Below are 13395 nucleotides of genomic sequence, written 5' to 3'. Positions count from 1 at the left end.
GCTTAGCGTTTGTGTAATTTCACTAACCATCAACTGGATTTGTGCTAAGCAGGAATTGTACGCAAATCCAGTTGAATTGCACAAACGATTTTCTCATTACCCGTTTAGGGTTTGTGTTGTTTAAGGTCCTAGAGATCCATAGGTATTGCACAATCCATAGGATTCGTATGAATTGCACAAATAGGTAATGATATTATACAAATCCAGTTGAATTGTACAAACTCTAAGCAGGAATTGTAGTCTTAAATTTCCTTATTATCCATTAACTTTTAAATTACATTTTGTTTAATTGGCATTACCAATATGTGAACCTCCTCATCTCTAACCAAAACTGTCATCGTTTAAGAAACTACAGTAAAAAACAATTAATTATATTAAAACACTAAAAAAGTAATTAAAGTTTTGGATAAAAAAATAAAAGAAATTAAAGAACCTTGAATTCGTAAAAGCAAGAGGCATGGAGGTGAATCAAATGCGGTTGTTCGAATGGTGAAGAGGATTCGAGTTTGCAACAAACGAGTAATGAGGAAATCATATAAAGAACTGAGAGAGTCCAGCATCGTTTGATTGTTAAATTGCAATGAAAACAAAACAATCGAATATAAAACCACCCCCAATTATTAATTCAAAACAAAAAAACACAGTTTAACATTCATATTGTCCTGTCTAATCTGTGACATCCTGGTTCAGTCCTTCGACATTGGACTTTAGCTACTTGGATTCTAGTTCCATGCTCAATAGACGCCAATGAAGAGCCTCTAACTTCTCATCTTTCAATGTCATTTGTTCTGCAAAGGCATCCAGTTTCAAAAGGTGCCGCTTCTCAATTACAGTTTCATACTTTTCTGCTGGTGCTCAAACCTAACCTTCCAATTTCTTGACATCAGCTGTCACTACTTCAAATCCAAGGACAGAAAAGGAATAAAAACACAGAACAAGAAAAGAAAATCTAACACAGAAATGATAACGATCTTAACACATTAAGCATTTGACAGGATCCCATATGCTACTCATGCACAATACTTGGTGATCAAGAGAATTATAGAGAAATTGTTCTTACCCAAGTGCTCGCTCCATTCCGGCGAATGATAATCAGGAAGAGGAGAAAAGAGTTCTGGATGTGTTTTCAACTCTAAATAGTCATATTCCAAAATAATATCAGTCGGCTGTGATTTAGTTTTACCAGAGTTTGACACCCAAGGAAACATCAAATTTTGAAACGGTTTGGTCAGCAAAAATACCCTTCAATGAATGTCTCTCATGTCTAGACTCAGAGACTGCCCTCCACCTTTCTGTTTCTAGTTCAGCTTGCTTCTTCTTTGCCTTTCATACTTTAACCTCCTTCAAAAGCAACTACTTCTCCGCCGTATCCAATTTAGATTTCCTTAGCAGTGCAGACAAAATCTTCTCTTTCTGCTCCAAATCCTTGCGCATTTTTGTAATTTCTGTAGACAATTTTTGTGCCAATGAAACCGACTCCGCTCAACCTCGAATCATCCTTATTCAAGTTATTCCAAGAGTCATCACTATTTTTAAATGCGCAATTGCCAGATCTGTTCTCAATTAAAACATGCAACCACAAAAAACTTGAATATAAAACTTTCAGAAGCATTCTTTGTTCTCTATTAAAACATGCAATTTGATTTTCGGGCAACACATGCATATATATAGAAGCATTTTTTGTTCTCAATTAAAACATGCAACAACAAAAATGGTGGGACATCAACTACCAAGCTTACCAATTCCAAAAAATAGCACGCATGGTTGCTGTTCTGAGGGTCCGATGAGGAAATGTTACCAAATGGAGACTTTGACTGGAGATTGAAATTTGAAACGATTGTTTTAGCTGAGGAGAGAAGGAAAGAATGAAAAGGTAGTGAAGAACCTGCCGTAGTAGAGTCAATTCCTATTGCCGACCTTAACGTGAATGAAGAAAGGAAAAGACGCCTTCCAGAAACTTCTTCCAAACGGCTGTGTGCCTAAATCTATCCTCGATTGTTTTTCTTTTTGACATTGAGTACGTGTACTTACAATTGGAGTCGGGGACTCCTTTTATTGTTGGTAATAGATATATTTCTTTATAGTTAAAAAAATGTATTTTTTTTGTTTTCCCTGCCAGATGAAGTGAAACTTTAACTATTTCAAGAAAAAAAAAAAGTCATTTGTCATTTTCTAACAATTCACTACCGCCATAAGAAAAAGCACCCTTTAAACATTAAACCATGTCCATAAAGAAAGGGCCAGCTTTTAATTGCTTGTTATGAAAGGTCTGGTATCATTTAAGCCTTGTAACTTGTGCCAAAATTATCTTCAGTCTTAAATTATTTAAATTTATTAACTTTGATGAAATTTTAAAAAAAAAAATTTTAATTTTAATATTAAATGTTGTAAATTTTAATTTTTTTTATAAAATTAAAGTGTTATAACTTTTTAATATTAAAAAGCAAAAAAATCATAAAAATTTTAAATTTTAAATATTAAAAAAAAACATAATTTGAGACATTAAAAAGAAAACAAAGAAAATGAGACGAAAAGAGAAGAAATTAATCTCATTTTAAGGTTTTTTTAACCTTTACATACATACATTCAAATGTATATATAAATATTATTTTTAAATAAAAAATAAAATTTCATCTTTATTAAAATTGAGGATACTTGGTGAAAAAAAAAGAATTTATTGACTAATGTTATATAGTTTGTGTACATATAGTAAGTGGGGATGAGAAATAAAATCAAAAAATGATTTAAAATTATAGTGTTTGATTTTATTATAATCAAAATTTTTTATTTGATTTGAATTAAGTTTGGACATTAAATTATATTAAATTGAGATCGAAAAATCAAAAATAAAAAAAAATAGAACTAAACATAATGATATATTTATTAGCTTATATATATTTATAAATTTTTCTAAAATAAAAATAATTATTTTATATCTAAATTTATTTAAATATAATAAAATATATATAAATTAATTAAATTAAATTTTAAGAACCGATAAACCAAACAAAATTAGTAAAAATCAATTTATATTTGTTCAAATTTTACTCATATTTTAAAAATTAATAATACTATATATTATCTAAAAAAACCAAGTCAAATCCAAATTGATCCCAACTATCATCAACCCTAATCGTACGTATTGACATGTGAAAATTTTTAGTTAGGGCTGATGTGCCTATGTGTTTCATATTGTTTATGGGAAGCAAAGGGGCAAAATTGTTAAGAATAATTATTCAAATTTTATAAAAAATTTGTTTGAGATTTTTTTAGGATAGGCTAGATATTATTTGATGGGTAAAAAAACTTAAAAGCAAAAGGTTTTAAGAAAAAATGTATTATTGATAGGTAAGTAAATAGACTTATAAATAAGCAAAAAGATCTTTTCCACTACTTAAAAATTAATGAAAGTTTCCACTTCTTAATCTAAAGGTGAATAATACACTTCTAACTAAATCTATGGTTGAAATTTAATAACTTTAAATTGAATATAAAAATAAATAAAAGTTAATTAAAAAATCAAATGATTTGAATAAATATTAACAATAGATTTAGTTGGAATGATATTTATCACTTATGGATTAAGTAATGAAAGCTTTCATTGATTTTTAAGTAGTTGAAATGATCATTTCCTTATAAATAGTAGAGTTTTTATAGAGTTAAATATGAAAAAATAATATAAGAGAGTTGTAAATTTTTATTAGGTAAACACCCATTGAGACTAGAAGAGATTAAGATTGTTTATGTATGCTTGAATGTTTGTATTGAAATAAAAAAGAATGAAATAGTCCACATAGATATGATAATTGTTCGTTTGTTTGAGTAAACTAGAAGAAAATAAGATGATTCACATAGATATGATGAGCTACATAAGTATAGTGAGTTTTTGGTTGGGTTAATTGATTTGTTTGAGATTGGATTGTGGTTGAGTGCAGATTGCTTCTATGTATTTGTAATTTTTTATAATTAAATTAATAGTTTCTCTCATCTGTGAAAGTAGAAAAGTTGAGTGCCAAATTATGTTAAATTATTATATCGTGTGTGGATATTTTATGGTTTGATTTTACTTTTGTTAACTTAAATGATTAATTAATTTAAGCCTTTTGATCTAATACTTAGAATAAGAGCTATCAAAATTAAAAGAAAAAAAAAGACAATGAATCCTTGTCACTATAAGAGAATCACGTCAGCTTCAGCTTTTCATTCACTCTGTTTTGGAGTCATTTTCTATACTACTCCTATCTAGGTCTAGCAATCGAAAATATAATACAATGACATAATATAAATACGATATAAATATAAGATATGAAAGTACGACTTAAAATTTTAGTAATAACTATTCTAGGTTTAACAAAATAAAAAATATATATTTTATGTTTTCATGTTAATACGAATTATGATACGTAATTTTCATGTAACATATTATACAAATATATAAATTTTAAAATTTTACATGATATGAATATACAAATCATCAAATCTACTCCTATCAAATACCCAAACTTTATAAAAACATCCTAAATGACACCTTGAGAGCATTTTACCTATAATTCTTGTTATTATAATATTACAATTAGTATAATCAAGAATTATATAGGAGTCTAGCATTTAAAAATGTTGCTTTATATAATTTTTTGATGGATTCTACATAATACTAAATTATGATTGATTCATTATACTACAATAATTATAAATGATATATTATCTACAAAATCAAATCACCGTCTTCATTCTTCCTTTGTGGCCCAATAAATTGAAAGTAGTGGTACTTCTATTTTAGTTATAAATTCTTTTTGCTCACCTTTCTCATCCGGTAGATCACTGTGAGATTTTTAATTCTTAGGCCTTTACTTGCTTAACGTATTCTTTTTTTTTTTTTGGTGAAAAGTTAGTTCTTGTAATTGTTATTTGAATGCCTTATTTAATTTTGTTCTTTTGTAGTTTTATCATTCTCATGTTTGGAACAAATAGTTGCAAATTTTTACTCTTATTTTTTTTTTGTGGAAAACGTAGTTTGCTTGCGCTTGCTATTGCTTATAAGATGTTATTTGAATGTATTGTGATGTTAAAAGAAACAATCTTGTGGAATTTTTGTTCTTTGTATGTATAGGTTTGTTATGTTTGGGGTAAATAATTGCTAAATTAAATGTTAATGCTTCAAAAGGATTTATACTTTGGCCTGTGAACCGATTAATATTCTTTGGAATCATAGCAAAAAGAAAAAAAAAGGAGAAAGTTGGAATCTTTGGAGTCTTGGATACGGGGAAGCTGTGAACCAATTAATATTCTTTGGAATCATAGCAAAAAGAGAAAAAAAAAAAAAAAAAAAAAAAAGAAGAGAAAGTTGGAATGTTTGGAGTTTTGGATACTGGGAAGGTTCTGGACAAAATATTTCTGGTTGTTCAGAGAAGTAGCAACTGGAGATGACTAGGGGATTGATGGTATACTGGGTCGTTTAGAGAGAGAAAGGAATATGAGTTTTGGGTTGGTTTCAGAGACAAAGGTGGCAATACTTGTTTCCAAAGTAATGATTGCAAAGAAGAGTCTCTGGTTTAGGTCTAAATGGATGCGGTATGTTGGTTTTATTAATTCTGAATCATTCTTGCATGCCATTATTATTTTTCAGCTCATATTTGTAGCATATTTTATTTTATATGCTAGGTTTTGAAGATATATATGTATGAAAATCTGTCTGCTCTATGGTTTATTTTCAGCTTATGTCTCCACTACCGTTATCTTTCTCTCTACCATTTTAAAATTAACCTTGATTCTATGTTCTTCGATTTTTTTTAGCAGCCTTACGGTGTCATGATCATAACTTTTTTGTATTTGTTATGTTGTAAAAGATAGTTGGCGGTCTTGGTAGAAGAAAACTTGGTTCATTCGGTGATAGTACAGGCCTAGTCAATTATAATGGGGTAAAGTTTAGTCAAAACCATTCTCTTTCAGGCATTGATTGTTTCAAATATCCAACATGCAGACAGTGGAGCCTTCAACGAGCAGGATTGCAGGCAAGGAATTTGAAGGTAGCCCATTTACTTGTTTCAGGTGTTTCATGTCTTTGAAGATTGTATTTGAAAGATTTCTCTTTGTACTATTGCAACTTACAACTGATGAAATTATCTCCAATAAAATGAAATGGTCAACAAATATTTCAGGGGATGAGACACTTGAGATAAGAGATAAATCTAGTGAACTAGACAGAAGAATAGAATTGCATGCTTTTGAAAAAGAGACTAATCACAATGAAATACGAAGTCTTCTTGAGCACCTAAAATTATAGCTTTCATTTGTACTGCAGTCATTGAGGTCTAATGTTGATGAGGTTTTATTACCGGAGGTGAGCAAATGATCTCTTTTCATTTGTTTATGTTAGCTTCATGTGATTATTTCTGCAAGATTTCTTTTTCTTGAAAAAGAAACAAAAGCAAAAGTATTTTTGTAGCTTTCTATTTCCATGAAAATTAGGTAATTTAAACACAACATGACACTCCTTGTCATTCAGTTTTATTGTCCATGATAGGTTCTTTGCAAGTGAAATAAGACCTTGCCCTCATGTTTATTACTTTGAAAATACAAAGAAAAAAAAAGGGGGAATGACAAAAAAAAATAAGAAGGGAAAATGGAGGATGGAAGGAGAGTGTTAGAGGTGGAGGTGGCTAGTTCAAATCCTGGGTTATTTTCTGAAGGAAGAAAGAGTAATCAAGTTATATTTATGACAGTACAAGGAATGTAACTTTTGTGTTCTTAATCTCTTTCTCTCTGGTCAGTAATTCATGAATTTGAGTTATGAGATTTTCTTACGTCATCTTTTTGTTTAAAATCTGTTTGTTTATAGCATAAAATAACTTGTGAGGAATATTTTGAGAAAGATAAATAGAAGTTAAAGCTTTGTTTTGTTAACATGTTTTGATTGAAGATTCAAGTGTACTTTTGAATTATTTAGAACCATTCTTGGTGTTGTCACCATACTTCGCATTCATTTTGAGTTATCGATTACCTTTAAACCCTGCCATTTGTGATGCACTAGGGTGATGGAAGTTCTACTGACAATTTGCATAAGCTTTCTGATGCTTGGGAATTCTAGGAAAATGCGATAATGAATGCCCATGACAAGTTGCAGTCAATACGGGCAAGGTTGGTGGTTTTAGAAGGGAAGATGGCATTGGCAATAATGTAAGCGTTACTCATGTTAGTTTTAAAAGATACCTACCTTAATTTACTTTAAGGGACATTTGGTTGGGATTATTTTCTCTAGAAATTCTTTCTCTCTTAGAATCTAACTTTTTGTTATCTGATTTCTTAGTTTAGTTGGAAAACTTTCTCCGTATCAGGAATCTTATATTTCCAATAATGTTAAAAAAAGGGAAAGTAAGGGAATAAAAAACTCTTCACTCCCTAAGGTTTTTAGATTTCGGAGAGAAAATGAAAATTTTGCTCCACTTGCCCTTAGTTGCATTTTTAGACTACATGGATAATATTATTTACCTTATAAATGTAGTAATTTTATATGTTGCTTTTTATTTAATCTTTAGAATTCAACAAAGATAGTGTTTTTAAGATAAAAACGATCTTTGTTGAAAATATAAAAAAAAAATTTATTTTTTAGAATTCAACAAAGATGACTTTTTTAAGATAAAAATATCATTTTTGTTGAAAATATGAAAACAAAAATATTATAATAAAATTTTATTATTTCATATAAAATTTATTATTATATATATTGTATGTGCAATAAAACCTAAAATACTTACTTAAATAATTAAAAATAAATAAATGAACAATTTACATGTCAAATAAATAAAATTTTAAATAAATCACTTGTTTATTCATATATCATTTACAATATTATGAATGTCACATATTATTCACGTATCGTCGAGAATATATTAAAAGATTTTATTAGATAATTATACTTTAACCAAATACAAAAATCTTACGTTTCTTGAGGTCAACAAAACCCAAAAATTACATATCCTCTTCGATATCACTTTCCTCCGAAATCACTTTTTCTCCGAATCTAAGAATCTCAAACCAAACATCCCTTAAAAGCATTACATTTCCACATTCCTTTGACAGAAATGCACAAAAGACGGTGGAAGAGAAATTGAAAAGGATTGATGATACTTGTAGAGCTTTACAACTTCTTCGTATTGCTTGCATAGTGTGGCCTAATTCTGCATCAGAAGTGCTGTTAGCAGGATCGTTTGATGGGTGGGCAACCAAGGTTTGCTTCCACCTCAGATGGATTAGTCTGAATTGATAATAGTTTTCTTGATCAGTGCATTCATTAATTAAAGTGATAGTCTTGAGTCTTGTTGATAAAGAATTATATGGAGTATTTAGAATATAAAAAACTGAGACAGCTACCCTGTTTTTGCTTTCTGTGGCTCTCTGTTGCTTTCATAGTCTTGTTCTATCAATAATTATGTTGATGGACTTTAGGGAAAAAAAAGTTAGTGATACTTTCTGGGAAAAAAAAAAAAGCACCAAAGTTAGACCCACGAATTCATTTACTAACTGTGCAGGTGCTTGGCGAGGCAAATAAGACGTTAAACAAAAGATGCGGTTAAGCATTTTATTGTGGCTGATACTTAGAATTACTTTATGTGCGGAATGCTTCAAATACATGCAATGACTGCCTCTGATGGTCCTTACTTCTTGATAAAGCTTTCTTGTGCTTACTTGATGTGCATACCTTTCATCGAATGACTATATGGTTCACTTGCTTTTTGCCTGCAATATACTTGTCCGCTGCTCCTGCTTCCTGCTTGGAACGATGAGTGCTCACCGTCATCAACTGTTTTTTTCTGCCGGGCTCCTTTTCATTGTTTGAGCCATAAGGCCCATACCCTATTGCTTTTAAAATCTGTGTTTTCTGTGTTTTAGCTTGTATGTCATTATAACACGAAGGACTGCATTCAATTTCTAAAGTTCTATTTTTTTCCATTTCTTTAGAGTGGAGTGTCAATGTATTGGTTTGACCAAAAAAGATAGTTATGCTTGACATGCATGCTATTATCACTGAGCTTGGCATCCTTTTTCTTTTCTTTTTCTTTCTTTTTCCTGACATCCATGCATTTAGTCAAGCAAGAGTAATTGGTATCTCTACTTTTCAGCTCTAGTTTTGGCACTGGAAATGGTAAGGATTCATGCTTTGATTTCCAACTTGCAAGGATTAACAATAGTATTTCTGTATTCAAATCATTTCATTTTTAGTGTTCTGTAATTTGCAAAGAACAATGAACTGTTGATATTTTACGATAGCATTTTTCACCAGTAGTTGGATCTCTTAAACTAAATAATCCCTTGCTTTTGTTGTGTTTCTATTGTTTAAGATAAGCAGTCTGTAGCCACTACTAATATCAATGTCTCTTTTACGTGAGAGGGCTTCATTTCTTCTCCCTTTATCATGATGAATACTCCTTTTCGTATTCTGCATTTAAGCCTCCTCATGTGAGAATTAACAATTTAATATGCCTGTAACTTTGTCTCCTCTATGTTTGGTAGCTTACGATCATATAATGCAGAGAAAGATGGAGAAGTCAAGTGCTGATGTTTTTTCTGTACGTTTGAAGCTGTATCCAGGCAAATATGAAGTAACTTTATTTGAGCTCAAAATTGTTAAATTAATTACATGATGGATGGTCAGCGCATTTACCTCGTGGTGTAGATTAAGTTCATTGTTAATGGTGAATGGAAGATCGATCCCTTGCGCCCTATTGTTAACAACAACGGATATGAGAATAATCTACCGATTATCATATAAGAAGGCTTAGATCTTAGAGGCATGCAACAGTGAGCATGGCAAGATATTTCATCATGAAGACAATGTAGGAGTAAATGCAAGCGATATATCCTTTTTACTTTTCCATTTTCCTTCTTCTAAACAAGTAGAATAGAGCCGTTAGAAGATGATACTTTCTCATGATTCTTTATCGAAAGGGGCATCATATAATGTCACACAACCAGACGACAGGACCATCCCAATACCCTTTTTTTTTTTTTTGTTTTCTATCTTGTTGATGCGAACATATATGTGAATAATGAGATTATATCATTTTGATCATTTAAACCGATATAAATTCTTGTGATCGGTAATACGTATTCGAAGAGATGCACAGATATCTGCTGAGCTCTTTGCATCAAACATTGAATTTGTTTTAAGAAAGAAATCCACCCCGGCCCAAGTTATAAGAAAAGAAATCCACCTCCTTTGTTGGCTTTTCTGTGATCGAAGAGCAAGTGCTTCGATAATGTATCAGCCTACTCACTTGTGTTGTCTAAATAGAGTAATATCTAATTCATTTAACACACATTTTGTCTTCCTATATACTTGAGTTCATAAACGCTCTTCATTCATAAAAACATATACCAAATGCAAATAAATTTTCTGGCAGAATTTCAAGATATATGTCAAGGTTTCCACCAGAAGTAACTTTTTGACTACACCTTCAAATTTTTTATAGCACAAATTCTTGCATCTAAAAAGTCAAGGATGGTTGACAGAACTTCATGGTTGCATCAGATTCAGAGCATAAGAGAAGCAAAATTCACCTTGATTAGAGAAGATTAAGAATAACAGGCGACAATTCCAGGGTTGCCAATTTCTTGCTTTGGAGCTAAACTAATGCTAACAGTGTATGATACCTAAAGTGGAATCTCATATGAACAAGGTACAGGCTGATAGCATATTGAATATAACTATCTGTTTTATATGTTACCAAAAAAAAAAAAAGATCAAAGCACATTATCGGGAAACTATGCCTGAAAGTTCCACATACTCTGGACACTTAGTTTTGGCGTGTGTAAACCTTCTGCAGATTGAAAGATGCTGAAACCTAGAAGGTCAAAATTTGGAGCCTCAATCAGTTGCAAAAAACAAAAAAAAACAAATCATTAATCAAATTAAATAACTTGACTAATTCATATACAATTTCGTAAAGGAAAAGAAGCTTTATATGGCGATGGGTGCACAGGAGAGAAGAACAATTTTATCAATAGCTTGAAAAGTTATCTACAGCATCAGAATGGTTCCACAATAGAATGAAGACTCCAAAATATTTTTTTTTCATCAACAGTTATAGTCTTGCAGATATCAAATCAACCTCACAACCTCAATAAGTTCAACTTGATACTGCAGAAACATAACTTTAAGCAAATAGAAGTTAGGAAATATGTCAGCTAACTTAGCTAGAAAAGTCCTTTGGTGAATATACCAAAGAATTAAAAATTGAATATTTGAATGCACCAAGGGAAAGGCTACCCAAGTCAGCCCTTGCTCAACAGTAATGCAGAAAACTTTCAGAAGAATCATTTCATAACAGATGAATGGGTGGCCTAGAATGCCCCATAACCTACCTAAGTACCACATACAAAACGATAATCATCCCCTTTAACTGCTAGGGGAAGAACACAATAAGCAATAGTGTCGTAGCACTAAATCTGGTCAATTTTGCAACAATGCACGATAAAAAAGAGACCAACATCTTTTTGCCATAATAATGTAAAAGAAAAAAGACTTTGGACTGAGGTTTAAATAAAATCTGTGGGCAAATAACAAGAAAAATATTTAAAAAGTCAAGTAAAATTTAGAAGTCATGACAATGAGTATATGATCAACCTATGTTGGTTCTTAAGATATATTTCAAAGGCCGGGCAAATGGATAGATGCAGGCTATAAGCGATGTAGATTGCAGTTAATTACACTTATAGAAGCAAGCTGGTTAAGTATACCACTATGGTATGCATGTATCCTTGTTATAAAAGTTAGCTACTCTTCAGTAATTTTGAAAACATTGAACAACATCACTGTCCTCTATAGATTTCTCATACTCCTTAGGCAATTTGAGTTGAACTATCTTTAGAATTAGCTACTGTAATCAAAGAGAACCTGGCACACATCTAAAACCCACACTACATTCCAACATGGGAGAAGAATTCTTCTTATCAACTGTGGAAGTGTGAAGATGTTGTACTACCAGAAATAAAATGATCGACCTAGCTACCAGAAATAAAATGATCAACCTAACTTAAACTCAAACCCATAAACCAAAAATCCAAACCAATGATGTACCTTAATCCTTCCATCTTCATTGACCAATGAGCTACACGACCACTCCACACCCAAAACCCTACTCGATGTCTCATAGGTGGCTTTGATTAGATCACCACCTAGAACTCTCCTTGACACGGCTAAGTCCCAAGACTTCTTGGCCAAATCATAGCAGGGCTCAAACGTTGTCAGTCCTCTATGCACATAACTGTACTTCAACTTGCAGTTAACAGAACCGAGCTCATGGCTTGCGGATACCTTGTTGGCCGTATCTAACAACAGGGTCCCGTCCAGTACTGTCCGGTTCTCATTCCTCCCATGAGAGTATGTCCAATTTACCTGTTTACCCTCCACTTTAAACGTGTTCATGAACTGAAATTGAACATCCTGAATAGAAAAACGAAGGCAAATGAAGCATCTTTTTTTGACACACATTTTGGACACAAAAAGATTGCATTTTTTTACAAACATTTTTGTCAAACGAAAAGATTGCAATTTTGAGGGGAAACAGAGAGGAAGTTATCACCTTTTTGGAAGTGTCAAAGTCGATGATGAAAGAACCAGGCTTCTCAACAGAGAGTAATAGGTCATCAAGGTTTAAGGTGGAACCATCTGTGAAATTGGTGTCTAATAGGGAAGCTCGGAGCTTAAGCTCTCCTGGGTTGGCTGCCAGCGTTGCAGTCAAGCCCTTCTTGTCGCCGTTGGTTCCTCCCATGAATGACACTGCAGCATTCATTATCTTTTTCTAATATTCTTTTCTTGTTCCCAGACCTAAGGATTTTTTTGGTGGGGGGGGGGGGGGGGATTAGAGTTAGATTTGCCGGTTGAAGAGGTCGATTTTGTACTTTTAGTGGTCTTGGAAGTTTGAATCCTTTCCAACGACAGCCCTCTGCAAATTAACAAGCTGCCATGCGAAGGGATGAAGTATTATGTGGTGATTCACGTTTTGGGCGCCACTGTGATTTCCGGACCTAGGGTTTTTTTTTTCCTTTCTTTTAATGTTTTGGGCTATCACTTGAGACTGAAATCACTACAGGGCCTAGGTTTTGGAGGAACTTGGTTTGGTTCGACGGCTTCGGTGAGAGAGTACAGCGGAAAAATAAAGTAATTGTCTGGTCGAAGGATTTAAATTAGGAATAATAATAGAACGGATAATTATTATTTTTAAGGTATTTATATTTGATTTTTTTTTAATTTTCATGATATTGAAATTCATTTAACTATTAATTTAAACTTAATATTATTATCTGAAATCGTATCTAATTAAATAAATATTATTTGTTAAATATTTTAATTTATTAAAATATATATTTAATTTTTTAAAAATATAAAGTAAATAA

General features: G+C 31.6%; 1 protein-coding gene, 1 long non-coding RNA gene and 1 pseudogene across 2 annotated transcripts; 1 reads left to right on the top strand and 2 right to left on the bottom strand.

Moving 5' to 3' along the window:
- Positions 1 to 461: 461 nt before the first annotated feature.
- On the bottom strand, positions 462 to 2016 carry LOC149520118 (uncharacterized). The gene is made up of 3 exons (XR_016327232.1): positions 1740 to 2016; positions 1061 to 1553; positions 462 to 896 (listed from the first exon to the last, which is right to left on the bottom strand). It is a non-coding gene; the product is annotated as an uncharacterized LOC149520118 (long non-coding RNA).
- Positions 2017 to 4752: 2736 nt separating this feature from the next.
- Positions 4753 to 10536, top strand: LOC149520117 (protein PTST homolog 2, chloroplastic-like; annotated as a pseudogene).
- A 2-nt stretch (positions 10537 to 10538) lies between these two features.
- Positions 10539 to 13190, bottom strand: LOC111317805 (outer envelope pore protein 24B, chloroplastic-like). The gene is made up of 4 exons (XM_089751081.1): positions 12582 to 13190; positions 12077 to 12442; positions 11109 to 11116; positions 10539 to 10834 (listed from the first exon to the last, which is right to left on the bottom strand). The coding sequence occupies exons 1-4, from the start codon at positions 12789 to 12791 to the stop codon at positions 10762 to 10764; spliced, it is 657 nt and encodes a 218-aa protein (XP_089607207.1). The 5' UTR covers positions 12792 to 13190; the 3' UTR covers positions 10539 to 10761.
- Positions 13191 to 13395: the final 205 nt, after the last annotated feature.

This window comes from Durio zibethinus, chromosome 2, assembly GCF_047325235.1.
Source record: "Durio zibethinus cultivar Kanyao isolate XHJ-2024 chromosome 2, ASM4732523v1, whole genome shotgun sequence".
NCBI lineage: Eukaryota > Viridiplantae > Streptophyta > Magnoliopsida > Malvales > Malvaceae > Durio > Durio zibethinus.
This window is presented reverse-complemented; position numbering and strand designations above follow the sequence as displayed.

Excerpts from the sequence above, each read along its gene's own strand:
- LOC111317805 (XM_089751081.1), bottom strand. The coding sequence starts at position 12,791 with ATGAATGCTGCAGTGTCATTCATGGGAGGAACCAACGGCGACAAGAAG. Across the intron at positions 12,443-12,581 it reads ACTTTGACACTTCCAAAAAG|GATGTTCAATTTCAGTTCAT; the intron begins GTGATAACTTCC and ends TTTTCTATTCAG.